Here is a 17,987-nt window from a genome sequence, read left to right as displayed (position 1 = left end):
TTCAAGGTTGAGAACCTGCCTTATACATGAAGAGACTAAACCTAGTCGCAAACATGTTGTAACTTATGGTAAACAAACTCCAACTAGAGCAATAAATGCTTACTAATTGGATTGTTGAGTGCTAATGTACACACTTTGCATATCCTTTAGCACAACATTATACTTTGTAATCTGTCTATCCCCTTGGATAACTGACAGTACTCAGGTGTTTTTCCCCCACGATTTACAGACAACTTTCCCAGATGACTGGTAAACAAGGATCACAATATCATACAACATTGCCGAGGAATCAACAATGTCCTGAATAACCATCATGGTTAACTTGAAAAATCCACAATCATCCAAACCGAGCAATGACCTCTATTGGTGATTGCCATACACAAGCAACAACTTGATGAATACACATGCCGTTCCAAATTAGCCTTTGCTAAACACTAGGGCCCATAATACCTAGTGTGCATGCATTTAGCAAAAAACAGATTTGAACATGTATATCCATGATCATCCTTGCCAATACTTATGGCGAATGTGATGCACCTAGCACACATTAAAGAGGAATGTAAATAGTCCTCAAAAGAAACTAAATACTTTTAGTTTCCATCATTTGCAAGCCTTGCTGAAACGTTTGAACCATAATAGAAGGTGAAAGAGTAATCACTTCTAGGTACAAACAATGAAATTTTTTCATTAACAACTCATAGTCTTGCTATATATATAACCAACCATCTGTAATGTTGTTTAGTAGCACTTGTACCTTAACAAGTCATTCTAAGTATCCGACAATTTTTTGCCACTGAAATTGCTCCTGATACGTCGTGCTAAAAATGGTCTAGAAAACAGATGTAACGAGCACCTAGGGACGTCGTCGCAAGACATACTTGAAATAGCGGCACCAGTGTCTGTCCCAAAGACTCATATTTCCCACATGTAGAATATGTCACAGGTAAGGATGTCTAAAAAAACTTCTTTCAAGTACGAGATGTCCTTGGGTGTGGAGGTAACTGTAAACATGCATGCGATGTGCATGAGAGAGACCCTCATTATCCATGCTCCACATTGGCTAAACTGGACTCCTTGAGTTCCTAGACCATGTTGTATCCCAAGTGACAACATGTGCCAAATAAACCCTACGAGTGGGTCTATAACTACACAATGCAAAAAATATATTTTGAACACAATGGACCAAAATTCTTTGCTCTTACATGACCTTGTCATCTCTCTAAAGATCAGAAATGGATGAAAGCCATCCAACTTAGTCACCCGACTTGAAAATTAAGCAAAGATAATGAAAAAATGTAATTAAACTAAAGTAGATGCATACCTAGAGGATGAACATAGTGTTCACTTATGCGTAGTGAAAGGCATTTGTGCAAATGTCTCGCCTGCAAAGGCCTAGGAACACTAACTAAAAATTAGTGAAATGCAAGTAGTATTGCAGATGGAACCTTGGGTGTTGCCTTTTGCAATCCAGACCCCTTGGTTAAAGCACATTGTCAAACCTCTTGGTCAAACGTAGCATGAAAATGTCTCAACGAGTAGTTGACCCTTGGACTTTGTCCGTGACCCCCCTTAGGTTTGCCTGTGGCATGTCCTTACTTTTGAAGTTGAAAGGTTTCCACTACCCCTTGGCAGTTTGTGGACTTCTTTCCTTGAAAATGCAAGTGTTAAGGTTCCAAGAATGGACCATCAACCCTTATTAAGTGATTTAATAATCATGCGTTGGGTTGTACCCCAAATGCTACTCATATAGGCACTCTTAGTGCTAATAGGAGCACCACTGAAATTGTAGTCGTATTCACAACTAGATCTTTTTCACACCCAAAAATCCATAATCTTGGGTTGTTGTGAACAATCGTGCGGTTTGAAATGCTGGCTTCATCCATACACCTTGGTAGAGACAAGCCCTCACGAGTTTAATACTTCAAAAGCTTAACTTGACTTGCACACTTAAAGTGTGGAGTGCTAAAATAATGCCCAAAAAATCACTAATGGCAAGACCCTTGCTTGTGCATTATAATTGATGGGTACTTAATTGGATAGAAGTGTTCAATCTAGTCACTAATGGACTACAAACAGATGGCTCGTAGTCATGCCAAAATAGGTGGTAAAAGATGGCTCGTAGTCCTTCCTGTGGGCTCATAGCCCGTTTTGTTATCGTTTTGTCATAGAAAGATGTCAATAAAATCATGCCTAAAGTCACCTTTCTCGCAAAGAAGTAGGAAGGGGGGAGAGAGAGAATGTTGGGCTGAGGAAAATCCCATATTTGAATCTGTTTTATGTCCCTTGCACATGATGTCGTGCAAACCATGTCTGTATCTTAGCTTATCATATAAGCGTATAGCAGTGTACTGGTACCATGCTCTCGGAGAGAGAGGTACCATGAATAACATCTTGACTCACTTATCGTGTATGTGATCATGATTGTAACAAGGTGCATATGGATGGCACTTTTCCTGTGAATACACATAAACACAAAATGTTTGAAAACATGAATAACTAAGCTCGTCCTTGATAGAGTAGCTAGTACTATAGTGGAAGTCTATGGAGTGATGGGTGTTGTAAGGCCATTGTACTAGTATGCCATGCATACATATCACAAAATGGAATGATAGGCCCTTGGATTCAATAACAGTCTCAACCATGTAAGTCACTAGTATACGTACATGGATACATCACAGTGCAACATTGCATAAACTGTGAGATTATATCCATGTAGTGCTAAAGATGTGTACCATTATTGTTGATCTGAAGTCAATCGATAATACCTTTGCACAATAAAGAAGCTTTGCTGCGTTTGAAATTTGGCAAAGCACTTTGCTTTGTTCAGTGGCTTCATATGAAGTTTGTCCAAGCACTTTTCTTTGGAGAGCAGAGACATATTTTGCAAACCGTATTGACAAAACAAACATAACTTGACATTTAATAACCTTGTCACCCACTTGTGACCAGGTTGTTGGCAATTCCTTGAAGCTGGCTCATAGCCAGATATATTGGTTGAGTGAGTTAGCGTACATATCATATATAGTCTCTTGTGCCGTAAAAACCTAAAGACATCTTGGAAAGTGTCCCTCAAGTATGTATGCTCATAGCATATTCCAAACTGTGAAAATCGTGATGCCAAATAACAAAAGTGAAGCCTTGCTTCATGTAAGTACTTATGTAGTTTTGGTGTGCATAGCTAACAGATACTCTTGCCGGTTTACAATGGCATAGCAAAAGAAAGTCGATCGTGTCGAGCATTCACAGATAATTGACCTTGTCAGATTGTACACTGTATTGAAAAACAGAAAAATACTCGCAAGAGAGGTACCTTGTTCCTACTTAGCTTGATTACTATTATCCTATGGATTTGGAGATGGATCCTTGCTCTCATAATGTCGGCATAACATTGTCGTACACGAGACAGGGAAAGAAAAAGTTAACCCTACTAAGTTTAGCAGTGCTGCTGTGCATGCAGTCATTGCCAATTACTTTAGAAAACTTGTCGGATCACATGGCACAAGCCTTGCCTGAACCTGGGCAACATTGCCTAGGATCCATGTCCTAACAGAAATAACAAACCAAAAGTAGTAAATTGACACCGATAACTGTAGACTTTTGATAGTAGAATTCATTGGGCCAGTGTGATTGGGCTCATAGCCGTTTAAGACATCACATGCATGCATGAAAAACGTCAAACATGCTTGAGCGGCTTGATGTTTGCGACAAGTAATTTTCCTTCAATTACCCAATGCATGCTTGTAATGCAAAGAGATCTGCAAAATTCAATGAATTTAGAATTGAAAATGTGAAAGTCAACTTTCTTACCAACGTTGACAAGCCCTCTTTGAGTAGTGGAACCATGTCGCCGTATTCTTGATGTCCATGTTATCAACACCTTACACGTTGCATAATCTTGCATGCCAAGCTTCTCGTATCAAGATCCTTTGAAATTTTGTTGTAGTTATATTCATTGTCCCACCATGTCTTGTTGCAATTGTGGTGATTGTCCCGTTGAAGCTCAAGCCTTGCTGAAGCCAACTTTGAAGACAAGAGTAGGGCCATTCCCCTTGGGAAACCTCGTGAGAACAAGCCTCCTAAACTGGTCCCATCACCATCATATCTGCGTTGTCCATGAATAAGCCATCCAACCTCTGTAGCATGGTGATGGAAATTGAAGGCTCATGACGATGCTGATTTGACAAATTTGCGGTGTCTGTCGCTACTCGCATGCCTTTGATGCTCGCATGCTCTTTCCATGGCTATGAACACATGGGTTGGGCCCATTGGACTTCCCTTTGGGAAATGTTGGGAGCCCAAGAGAAACACTAAGTTTGAAAAAAAAAAACGATTTGTTGCTGTCTGCATTCGGCTTCTGCGTTGTTTCAAATTTGCTCACCACGGGTGCTACGAGCACCTATATGGTGCATGCCATGCACAAAAAATTCTCCAATTTCCATGGCAATTCTATCAAGAGCACCCCCATGCAATTCTATGAAGGTTGTTCTTGGTCGCAAGGGTATTTCCCACGGCCGTTCCTCGTGTTGGATCCTCCATGTACCACCCAGGAGATGTGCCCACGACCTTGTCCTTCATGGCCCAAGCCCACTCAAAACGAGAGAGAGAGAGAGAGAGAGAGAGAGAGAGAGAGAGAGAGAGAGAGAGAGAGAGAGAGAGAGAGAGAGAGAGAGAGAGAGAGAGAGAGAGAGAGAGAGAGAGAATAACCCCTGTCAGGCCATGCATGAGCATGCAATAATTGGAATAATTTTCCCCCTCCTCCATAGCTCCCTCTTCCACCAAGCTCTGTTACCAATATAAGACCGTGGGACTGCCCTGCCTCAATCCTCCACCCAACCTCCCTTTATAGGCCTTGCCCTAGGATCCCGTCTCCATTAGCAGCCGGCCCTTAGCCCGCGGGTCCTTGACCTCCAGGGTGGCCCTTATCTTGACACCCCAATGTCTACTAGGTGTTGGCATTGGGCAGTTTTCCCATATAGTAACATAGTACCAAGACTATATAGTTGCCATATATACAAAGCACCTCTCATTAATAATGCCCTGTTTTATTAATAAGTAACATATTAGCCATCAACTTATATCAATCCATTGGTTTTATGGAGGATTTTCCTACCTAACCCTACATCCCTATGAAGGTGGCCCCATGGTCACCACTTAAGGATCAGTCACTACCGCTTATGGGAGTAGCTAGACTTGGCATTTTGCTAGCATCAAAACACAATGGCATTTCCTTCAAAGCCTTGCAAATTTCATTTATCATCTCATCAACCCCTTAGAGTTAGCAAGACTCCCAACAACATTAGCATTTTGGAAGAGAATCAAGCATCACAAATTTTAGCATAGCATTTTTAGATCCAACCATCCTCAACTAGCACTTTTAAGATTTGTAGATTTTAGCCCTTCATCATCATTAGCAGTAGCACCACCATCATCATAAACACCATCATCATCATCATCAGTAGCACCATCAAATTGGTATTAGCAGATCAATCCATAGCCTCATTATGTTTTCAGATCTACATCATCTCTATTAACGGGGATCTATCTGACCAGACACGTAGTCAGACACCACATTTTTACTCTATTATTTTACAAGCTAGTGTAGCTACGCTATCTGTAAATCTTGACTTCAAAGTAGCAAGTTAATTCCTTGAGTTGTAATTCTATCATGATATGTGTAAAGGCCCATGTGAGATGGCCACTAGCTATTTAGAAAGCCCTAGGTATAAAGTTCAACAACTTTAATGTGAAAGGAGGCTTATTTGTTCAAGAAGAGGGAGCTCTACAAAATGTACACTCACGCTACTAAGTTGCTCCAACTTGTAATCAACTCTTTTAATGATTGGGTGATCAGTTTTCAATTTTGAAACTTGCATTGTGTTCCTTTCGTTTTTCTCTTTCATTCAAGTGTAAGCATTGTCAATTTTGTTGAGGTTTGTGACTACACATTAGTGAGCCAAATCTTCATATTTGAGTGCTTAAATCACTGTATTTTGATGTTTTGACCATTGGAGAGTGTTATCAGACCATAGGGTGACATTTCTAGTATGTTCTATCGCAATGTTCAGGACCTTTTTCATGATGGATCATGATTTTGGCATCTTGTTGGATTGCAACTAGACTTGGTAGGATAGTGCCCCTAGGTGTCCTAGACCTCCTCCTAAAGTTTTGTTTCATTTTGAGTACGTTTAAATGCCAAAATGGTGTGATGACATAGAGCGGTGAGAAAGGACATAGGAAAATTTTCCAATCATTGAGTATGTTTAAATGCCAAAATGGTGTGATGACATACAGCGGTGAGAAAGGACATAGGCAAATTTTCCAATCATTGAGTACGTTTAAATGCCAAAATGGTGTGATGACATAGAGTGGTGAGAAAGGACATAGGCAAATTTTCCAATCATTGAGTGATTGATTTGCTTGTTGAGTTGGTGGGTTTTCTTGTTAGGTTCACTTCTTGTGATTGATAACCTCAAAGAGTCTCCGTATCCCATTTGAGTCACTTCTCTGATTATTGACATTATGTTAGTGCCATATAGCTATGCTATAGACGTCTATCACGGTGGCCTGCTAACATTGGCACCGTTTTCGAGGATAATGATCCTTAGATGCTGAGTGACCTAGTACATATTTAGAGCACTATATTCCAAATATTTGTCTTTCCATTCCATTTACACCTTATCAGTGAAGCATCTAGACATGAGACTTAGTGCTTGGTAGAGTCTAGAAGTCGAGAACTTGCTAGAACTATTCTCGAGAGGTAAAGAGGGTTGTGAGTGATATAGCCAAAAGCATTTCATTCTTCTATTTTCTCCTTACTTTCAAAGTGCTATATTGTTTTTTGTTTTGAATTTATTTTGTACCGTTCTATTTGTTTCTGTTTCATGTTTCATTTCAGTACTTAAGAGTAGGGTAAATAGAAACTACCACCATCAAATTTGGGCTAAAAGATCATGGCTGAAACGACCATAGCTCTGAAAATAAAAAAATTTGATGGTAGAGACCTGAAAAGTGATTCAAATTCAAAAAATTATGGATCAAGGGCATTAGCATTCTCTCTAGAAGCAATCTAATAAGTTTTAGATTTTGTCGAGGAACATGGATCGTGATCCATGACTCCCAGAGACCATTATTGTAGAAAATTCATAAGTGAGCATCAGTGGGATATATTTTTTATCGAGTTTTCTTGAAAGAAAAAAATCACATCAGAATTGGTTGATAGGGAAAAAACAGTAAAATAGACATTGCAGACACAAAATTTAGGGGTTTACAATTTTTTGGGATCCAAATTAAAAAAGAAGTGAAAATCTAGCATCCATAGAGTGCATGCATACTATTGACCAAATTTCATGCTCAAAAGTCGTGGAACATGGATCGCTATCCATGTCCCCCTTGACCATCTAGAGCTGAGATATGACCAATAGGTAGCTTATACCATTTGGAACAACTTTCCCAAAGGCACTATAGCAAAGAACTGGAAAAATAAGGTCAAAATAGCCAAACACAGAAAGTAGTCAAAAATCACAAGGCAGACAGAAAACATGCTTTTGACTGAAAAAAGTTATCCAAATTCAAAAAGAAGTGGTGGAGTAGACTATTGATATTGTCAGTAATCAGCATGCCAAATTTGGTGTTCAGATATGATGGAACATGGATCGTGATCCATGTCCCCCATCAAGATTTTTGGCTGAGATTGGAGCAGTAAGTAGCTCAGACATAGACAAACACTTTTTTCAAAAGAACCATTTGCAAAACGGTTGAAAAAAACTGATCAAAAGAGCCAAAAATAGAACATATTTAAAATTGCTATAGCAACCTATAGAATTCACTTTTGGTTGGGCAAGACTGATCCAAATTCCAAAATTTGTGGATGAGCAGGCTACAAACATCATAATCTATTAGCTCACCAAAGATCAGGTGCAAAAGTACTGGAACATGGATCAAAATCCATGACCCCCATGAGAATTTTTGGACAAAAACTATATCAACCTGTAGTAGAGACCGTTGTGAACAAAAGTCTCCAAAGGAGTTTTGTCAAAAAAGTCCAAAAAACTCTTCAAAAGTGCCAAAAATATTTCAAAGTGAAAACTCTAAAATAGATCTATGGATTGACTTTTACTTGACCTAATCAAGTCCAAACCACAAAAAAACCATATAGCTGGTATCAGGGGACCAAGTGCAAGTTGTGTACCAAGTTTCTTCACCTTCTGACAGAAGGGTACATGGATCGCAATCCATGTCCCCCTGTCACACTTACCAAACTTGTACCCTAGCTAGAGTACATCAGAAGGAGTCTAGTGGTTTTTCAAAGTGAATTTGGATATCAAAAGACTAGACCAAAAGCCCAAAATTGTTAATTATTCTCACAAAGTGCCAAAACTGACCATTTTCAAAAAACTTAGAGGTCCATTTTCAAAAATAATTGATACCATAGGACCTACCAATCATGCTGATTTTGATGGTACTAAGAAAATTCAATTTGGTCTTCAAACATGGAACATGATGCATGACCCCATAGTGACATCTTGACCTAAAAAAAAATCAGATCAATACTGCATATATAAGGAAACATATCCCCAAGTCCAATATTGGAAAAAAACCAAAAAAATTGGGTCAAAAGGGAGCAAAACAGATGAAAAACTAAAAACCATAGTGCAGTCCAAGTATTGAGCATTTGACCTATCAAAACAATTCCAAACCCAAAAAGCTTTGAGATTTAGCCAATGGACATAATGAGTAACAAGCTGCAAAGAGATCAAGTCTAGATGTGGTGGAACATGGATCACGATCCATGTCTCCCAACCTTAGAATTTGATGAAAATTGGTATAGACCTTGTATATGACCTTATCTACATATTGTCAAAATTTGGGCTGAAAATTTGATAGGGGGTCATGGATTGCAATCTATGTACCTCTACATAGTGAGGGTATCTGAGTTGATGATCTTGTAGACATAAAGTACCTCCAGAAGACCAAGATACAATCCAAAGTTCTTGTGTCCTGTCCTGAGACTGTCTTGAGTGTTGTTTCAAGTGCACTTCACCAAAATTGCTCTAACTTTTGATAGACAACTCCAAATTGAGTCAAGTATAGCCAGGAAGAAATCTTGCGGGCAATAGGCCACACCTGACTTGAACTTTTAGAGCTGATTTTTTTCATGCTTCCTAATTCCGAACTTTTAGGGTACCCCAAGACTAGTTGCTAAAGACCACAGGATCAAAAAAACCTAAATTTTAAGAGACCTGACTAGGAGCAAAAAGGGATAAGTTGCATGAAGACAAAGTGAGCTTGTTAGAGACTGTCTTGAGAGTATGGAGTGAGCCTTAACCATGATATATCATCCACCACCAAGGTTTTCTACTCCACTCAAAGACATGAAAAATGCAAGAAACACTCCGAAGCCAACAACAATGGGATTGAAAGAAGACCTAGAGGAGAGGTATCCTTTGATCAACAAACTGAATGTGAGATTCATAAAATTAATGAGGCCATGAGAGTTCTAATGGATTATTCTCATGATCGCTTGTATAGGTTCAAAAATGGAGATCCATATATCTTCTACAAGTATGTAGAACCCAATGCTAGAGAGTTGACAGATCATAAGAACCTCTATGTATACAGATGTTCACAGAGTGCAAGTTTTGATGGTAGATAAGTATGGAAGAGAGTACAAACTTTTCAATCCAATTGACTTAGAAGGGTATGCATACAAGGGTATACCTACAAGGGTACTCCAAAATCCACTTATTTTCAGACAAAAATCATGTCAGAGCACGAATTAGAGAGGATTTCACTAGGATTTTCTCCCAGACGAGAAGAGAGAATGCGAGCCGTTGTTGGGAAACAAGCAAACTGGAACACCTCTATAGCAATGTCACCCAAGAGCGTTGAAAGAGCACTACAAGAACACCAAAAGCTTTGCAAAATCCCTTTGAAACACCACATGTCCAACAAGAGTAGTCCCCTTGGGAATTTACTGGCATGTTAACGTGTCAGTGAATATGTTGTCTCGGACAGTGCTACTTACCTGTGCTTGTTAGCATATACTAAAAACGGATGGGCAAGTCCTTTGAATTTCAAATGTTCCATCAAAAAATTATTTTCCCACCTCATGTGCTTCTGTTTTCAGTTACTGAAGACGACGTCGGGACTAGCAGGCGGTATGTTGAGTCTTGCTTTCTCTCTCTATCTCTCAGACTAGCAGGCGGTCTGCTGAGTCTTGCTTTCTCTCTCTCTCTCTCTCTCTCTCTCTCTCTCTCTCTCTCTCTCTCTCTCTCTCTCTCTCTCTCTCTCTCTCTCTCTCTCTCTCTCTCTCTCTCTCTCTCTCTCTCTCTCTCTCATTCGTTCCTTGCACCGAGAATCCTGCCTGAGAGATTAGTTGTCAAAGCTGAGCTCTTTCTCTCGTTCTGACACAGACCTACAAAAATGGAAAACCAGCAGCCAACATTATAGCCACTAGCTCCAATGCTGGAAATGGAGCCATACTGTGATCAAATGGTAAGAAAATCTTATGTGTTGCCCACCCACTCCAAATGAAGTCATTGGTTTTTTGGTCACATCTATAGTTTTGTGACGGCATTTGTTCATAGTATGTGTGTATTACAACATCAACTGTTGCTATACATTTAAGTGATTTTAAGTAAGTAACATATCATGCACATCTACAGTTCTCAGGAAAAAGCAGAAGAGAGCCACTACAAGCAATGAATTACAACTCCCAAGATCCAGCTCTTTCTGTAATCAGGGAATATGAGAGACTCTTTCTGTAATCAGGGAATATGAGAGAGTAAGAAAGAGGAAACAACGGGAGCAGAAACAAATGAAATTTGAGCGACAACATCATGCCCTCAACAATGAGGAGAAAAAGAAAATCTCCTCCAAGATTGTGAGAGCTTTCAAGAGTAGGACTGAAGGTTTTAGTACAGAAGCAAAGTGGGAAATCTGGAATCTTGTTGCTTAGCATCCGCATGTTCAGGCGATCCATGATGAGTCTTTCCAAGAGGAGGCAGCTGTACATACCGCAATTGTCTCCAATGTCCGCAGCACACTGGCTACCGTCAAGCAGCCGGGTTCCAATGAGGAGTTGTTTTTGAAGAATGCAGCATTGTAGATGATGTTGAATTCAAAGGAAAACATGCCTATTGCAAAAATTTCCAGGGTCCTAAATGTCAATCGTCGCACCTTGCACAAGGCAAAATCACGACAGGTGAATCCCGATGTTGATGGTCGATTGTTTTCATTGGCTGCATGTCACAAGCAACACCCTCATAGCCCATCACAGATGAAATTAAGGAATTGGTCTACACATTTTGGAAAGTGGAGACTCGCATTTCACCAAACAAGAAGGATGTTTGGCGAAAGAGGATGGGGAGGAACAGGTACATAGAACACCCAGTGCACCTCCTAGACGAGCCTCAGGTGAATACTTGTACCATAACTTATGCATTTTATGCATTGCATCTCTAGTGCTTAGTAACTTGTATATGCTGATCAATAGCATACTGATCTGTAGACTTTTTCTAGTTAGCATACGGACTGTGTTGGTTAGCATATTGACTATGGTAGTTAGCATATGGAGTATGATAGTTAGCATGTCTTGGGGTCTAAATAGCATACAGAGTTATTTGGTTAACACAATATGTATGATAATTAACATACCTGGTATGCTAGTTAACAAGTGAACAGGGAGGTGAAGTGGAATTGTGCCACTGTGGAAAAAAATCACTCTCTACATGCTTTTCATGGCCACAACCCTGGGGATCCAATTGCCCTTGCAACAAGAGCCTTGGCATGCTTCAGTGATGCATGCATGCACGGAAGATGGAATCGCTGCGTCAATAAAGCTCACGTGCAGCCTTGGGATTATCATACTCTACTGCCACTACCTGATGAGGCTGTGTCAAATTTGGAAGATGAAACAGTCGCCTACGATGACTTCACATACGAAGGTCATCATGATGTGTTGAGTAGCTCTCTATGTGCTGGCGACACATTTGTTGTAAATCCAGATGCTTCAACCAATGTCGAGGATGTGGATTTCTACCTGGTCAAGTGTGTTGCAGCAAAGGAGAAGGTGGAGAAGGGGTACCTCGATGAGTGGGGCAATGCAATTGATAGAGGCTCATATGTTGTGCAAGGTATGTATTACGAGCAATTGGATGCATACACCTTCAAGCTAGACCACAAGCAGCCCATCGTCCACGTACTTTCACCTTTGGTACGATGTATCAAAATACCCATGGAGCACATCCCAAGGAGTACTCAATCAACCCAGAAAGCTATGAAGCAATCTATAATAGCATGCCCTTCAGCTTTTAAGTTGTAATCACTGCATCTTCAATATACTTCTTGCTCGGATATAATGCAGTTTTATCAAAAACTTGGGTATCTTGTGTCTCTTGTGTGCTTTGTGTATACATGGCTTTGGTGTCTATCACAAAGGGGATCATTTGTACAACCTGTCTCATTGTGTTCTATGGGTATGCTAACTAGCATAAATGGTATGCTAATTAGCATGTTGTTAATCCTAGTTAGCATACAAAATGTTCTAATTAGCATACCTTTTGCTGGTTTTCAAGGAGAAACAGATGGAAGCTTCTTGTATATTGTCTATGCTAATGCTAATTAGCATACTGTTTATGCTCATTAGCATAAACTTATATGTGCTAGTTAGCATAAACAATTTGCTAATTAGCATGACTTTGCTGGTTGTCAAGGAGAAGAGATGGCAGCTTTCTGTATACTGTGTATGCTGATTAGTATACTATGTTGTGAGTGGAATTCGCATTCTGTGGGTATGCTAATTAGCATAGTTTACAACATTAACAATATGCTAATTAGCATAGGTTCGCTGGTTTCAAGGAGAAGAGATAACAGCTCTCTGTATACTGTGTATGACAATAAGCATTTCATGTATGCTAATTAGCATACTGTATGTTGGTTTCAAGAATGGATGGTAGATTTCTATATACTGTGTATGCTAATTAGAATACCAAGCATGCAAACTGGCATATTATTTATGCTAGTTGGCATAGACAGTATGCTGATTAGCATACCATTGCTAGTTTCAAGGAGAAAACATGGCAGTTTCTATATACTGTGTATGCTTATTAGCATACCATGGTATACTGTGAGTGGAAGTTAGCACATACAAAAATGCTCAGTATGCTAATTAGAATGTATTCTAACTAATTAGCTACTTTGAGTATGCTAACTAGCATACATTGTATGCTAATTAGCATACTGTTTTGGCTGTGTTAGCATAAACACTCTGCTAACTAGCATAAACATTATGCTAGTTAGCATACCTTTGCTGATTTCCAACGAGAATGTATACAAATTCAATGTTTTCAAGACGCCAATAGTACACATGGTATTGTCTTCAAAACAAGAATAGTACAAGATCTAATCATTACTATCTGAAGTGACAGTCGGAATAGTTACAAACATTGGAAAGGCAATTTACAAATTTCCTCTCATAATGTTACAAAACTGCAAAGAGCCTCTTGATCTGGATAAGATCGTGGTTTAGCGCACTTGTACACTCACTTTTGCCTAGTGTCCGTTTGCTTCTTTGTTTGCTGAGCTTTTGGGTCTTGCTGGATTTCTTCTTCTTGTTGATCTTTTGGTTCTTGCAACTCTCTTTCTTCTTCTTCTTGCTGCTGCTTCTCTAATTTTTCCCTCTGTAGCCTCTCTCTCTTATGTCTTTCAGCTTCTTCATCAGCCTCCCTTTGTCTCCTAGCATGGATTCATTACACTAGGCTACTGTATGCCGGTGCATTTCTGATTCCAGATTCCTGATCACTTGATGTGAAAAAAAATCTAGGGCAGTATCAAACGCATTTTCAATTGTATACACTGCACGATCCTTTGATTGCAGCCATAGGAACAGCCAGCTGCTCAAAGTATTTATCAGGAAGTTTTGCCGCTGTTCTTTGGTCTGGTCCTCTATCTTAGGAGTAACAACCCAACTTCCTTCAGGGTTCTGACACACTTTGTACATACTATCGTCAATAATTAGACTATTTTGTGGCCCAAAGTTGCAATTCTTCCAAAACAATCTCAAATCCTTCAAGAATACAGGCTTATTATATATCTGCCAAGGCTGGCCAGTACAATGACCTTGTGTAAAAACACCTCTCAGCTTATCCCGTGGCTCTTTGAATAATGTTTCTAATATTGAATTCACTTTAGGTGTAACATTTAATGGCCTAAAAACTTGTGTGTAGTGGAAATTAGCATGAACATAGTGGGCATTTCATTAGAATAGATTCCTAATGAGAATTATAAGAGTGCTTGGGTGGAGAGAGCAACAAAAAGCATAACACCTAGTTAGATAGCATGAACAATACTTTCAAAAGAGAGAGAAATTAAGCTATTTACAATAGTTGAGGACCGGATTTACATGGAGCCGGTCCCCCCTCCAAAAGGCTTTGTATTATGGTTTCTGCCATCAAGAGAGACATTGTACAATACAATTCTTTGTGTTCCTTCAAGACTAGCTAGTGCAATGAAGATGAAAGCTTCATGCACTAAGCAAAACACTTATCAAACACAACATCAATTATCCCCGGTCTCAGACCCAAGACCTCACACACCTTCAAAGATGGTGAGAGCTAGCAAGGTATGAGAGTAGAATGAGAGGAAGGAGTAGTCTTACGATAAATATGTACATCTCCTCACATAATCACTCATATTAGCATAGCTTAGCTTAGTAATTAGCATGGTAGAGGAGATGAGCATGCATTGAAGCTTGGCTCTTGGTTGGATTTGCATCACAAAGCCAAGAGTTGTTGGTGTAGGCCTCCCTTCTCACAAGCTTGGAGTAGGTGGTAAGCTTTCCATCAAAGCTTGAGAAGGAGAGAGAGTCTTCTTTACTTCACACATGAGATTGTGTGAGTGTGTGAGTGATAATGCCTTGCAAAAATCAGCCCCCTCTCTCTCTCTTGGGCGACCCCTCTTGCTACCCCCTCATTGGACCTCCCTAGGGCTAGACAATGACAATTAAGCAGCATAAGTGATAGCTTCTGACATGTGTCCCCCTTTCCCCCTTTGTGAGAGCTTTAGGTAATTTAATAATTCAACTAAAATCTTATTGGACCCCTTTGCCTCCTGGCCAATAGGAATCAGGCAAGCCATTAGGTTGTTGAATGCTCATTAGACCCCTTGGGAGACTGTCCAATAGTCTTCTAGAGGACTTAATTCTCATTGGTTCTTTTATTAAGTGTTTTTAAATTAATTAAATTAGATTTACTCTAGCCTAATTCTCATTGGTCCACCTCCATGGCCATCCAATAGGAATTGGGTACACCTTGTGGGCATCTGGGCTAGGGAGCTGACATGTGTTCCTCAGTCCCTTTGTGTAAAGGGAGCTTGTGTGTGTGTGTGTCTGACTTTTTCTCTCATCCCCTACAAGCTAGGCTCGCCCCCTCCTAAGTAGGGATTTGTAAAGACTTTTTTGACACACACAAAGCATCCAATTCCCCCATGGTTGACCTTTGGAGACAACCTTTGAATTTTGAGACCTTATCATTTTGGAAGTCTTAATGGGCTGAACCTTAGGGTCTTTTTAGCCCATTGTTGCACATGGATCTTTTACAGATGGCCCCCCCTTTGGATCCCTATTTTCCCTCCTTTGGATCCCTACTATGGCTAGTCTGCTAGCTTAACCAATATTCTAGATTTTTCTCCCCTGGCACTTCCCCATATTAAATGATCAGTTTAACATGAGAAAATCATTTAGGAGAATTAGATATTGATTATTATGACAATAGGTGCCATGTTGGTGCTCCATATATACACATGGAAAAAACAGAGGCACCAATCCAAAAATGTGTGGCTGTCTTTGCGACAAAATACCAACCTCCTATCTTGCACATTGTACTTTATCATTTCCCCTGCATGTTTAGGGGGAATGTCATCGTGCATTGGTTCTACAACTTGAACAAGCAGGCCATTTAAATCAAGAACCAAAGCGTGCCCCTCATGTGGCAATGGCTTTGGCACGCATATTGGGTCTGGCAGTGCATACCACTCAGCATAAATAACTTCCCCCGAGGGATGAACATAATTGAAGTACTCATTTATTTTTGTTAAGTGTTTAAGATAGCTAGCCAGGTGCTTCTCAATCTCGGATTTTTCTTTTTGTAGTTGTCTAGCCTTGGCAATACGCCGCTTTTGTATGGTTTTTCATGCAATGGAATAATTCAAATCATGCAGGGCAACTAACTGCAATTTCTCTTGCCCTGTGACACAGAAATGGTATCGAATAAAGACATCATAAAGGACAAGCAAAAAATACTAAATTGTTGCACAATAAAATAATATTGAAAAGAGTTTTTCCATTACAAATATCTAGAGAGATACATGCCACAGGGTGTGGAGCTTGCTAGCACTACATAACTTGGACACAATAGGGAACAAATTCAGCATAATTTCTTCCAAGCACGTGAGTGAATGGCTTTCTTTTCACCTCTGTTGTGGTCGTTTATGTCATCCAGGGTGCTTGGAGGGGCAGCACATTTCTTGTCCCCAGGTTCTTCCAGAATCTGTTCCAAGCTACCTTTTCTCTTTAATTTCACTTTGTTTACAAAATCCTGTAGGGGGCTGTTATCACTGGCGTCTTGCATAGTCAGCCCACTATCAGTACTGAAACCTTCCTCTTGAGCACTCCTACCTTCCTCTTGCACACTCCTAACTGTTTCCTCTGAGACGCTTGTTTGATCATTTGTAGGGGGCTTGGGTTTGGGATGAGTAATCATGATAAAATCTTCATCATCATCATCATCTGTTTCTTTTCCATCTGCAGCAGCCTCGTGCGTTGTTGCATGCTGTGGCATTACATTTGCCCTTTCTTGCTGTCTATCCAGCTTATCAGATTCATCATTAGAGAGATTCTCTTCTTTCCTTTGATTGACAGGTGTCTTGTCAGGTTCATATCCTGCATCATTGATACATGTGTATTCCATTCACCCATTAATTTTCATCGATACCATTATGATTGCTTGTATGCATAATGTGACAAGTAGCATTCCATGTATGGTAGGCATTTATATCCTGTAGACATTCATATTGTCTATGCTAACTATGCTAGCTAGTATACAAGTGTGCTAACCACCACGATTAATATGCTAACTAGCATACAAAATATGCTAACAAGGAAGTGTGAATATAGTGTGTATGCTAACTAGCAGAGAATGTATGCTAATTAGCATATATAAAATGCTAATAGGCAAAATTGTGTGTATGTTAATGGTATGCTTATGATTGATGGTGTGCTAATTAGCATACATGCTATGTTAATGAGCATAAAGGGTATGCTAATTAGCATACAATGTATGCTAGCATACTAGATGGTATGCTAACTAGAGGATAAGTTATGCCAATAAACATAACGTCTCTGCTAATTAGCATACCATTTTTGTTGGTTAGCATATTGTGCATGCTAACTAAAATACACATTACGATAACTAGCAAAGACGTATGCCAACTATAATACAAATTATGCTAGCTAGCTCAAAATGTATGATAACTAGCATAGAGGTATGCTAACAAGCATACACATTTTGCTAGCTAGCAAAGAAGGTATGCTAACTAAACTTTGAATGCTTGTTAGCATGCACCATTTATGCTAACTAGCATACAGAGTATGCTAATTATCATACCTTTTTTTATAGTTATCATACTTGCATGCTAGCCATCATATTAAATGTTCTAATTAGCATAATAGGTATGCTAATTAGCATATATAATATGCTATTAGCATATCTTGTTAGCTAGTTAGCACACATGGCTAACAAGGTATTCTAATTAGCATACTTTTTATGCTAATTAGAACATTGTGTTTAGACATGTGTGCTAACTAGCTAACAAGGTATGCTAATTAACATATAAAATATACTAATTAGCATACTTTTTATTCTAATTAGAACATTGTGTATGATGACTAACATGCAAGTATGATAATTATAAGAAAAGGTACGTGTATGCAT

General features: G+C 39.4%; 1 protein-coding gene across 1 annotated transcript in view; it reads right to left on the bottom strand.

The window, feature by feature from the left end:
* LOC147438885 (uncharacterized) overlaps positions 1-16,625 on the bottom strand; it is a 46,635-nt gene extending 30,010 nt beyond the window's left edge. The window contains exon 1 of the mRNA XM_086483938.1: positions 16,469-16,625. Within this exon, the coding sequence (XP_086340064.1) occupies positions 16,469-16,625 (157 nt within the window). The remainder of the gene's footprint in view (positions 1-16,468) is intronic.
* Positions 16,626-17,987: the final 1,362 nt, after the last annotated feature.

This window comes from Adiantum capillus-veneris, chromosome 16 (genome assembly GCF_014529385.1).
Source record: "Adiantum capillus-veneris isolate H3 chromosome 16, ASM1452938v2, whole genome shotgun sequence".
In the NCBI taxonomy this organism is placed as follows: domain Eukaryota; kingdom Viridiplantae; phylum Streptophyta; class Polypodiopsida; order Polypodiales; family Pteridaceae; genus Adiantum; species Adiantum capillus-veneris.
Note: the sequence above shows the minus strand (reverse complement) of the source record. Positions and strands in the feature narration are given on the sequence as shown.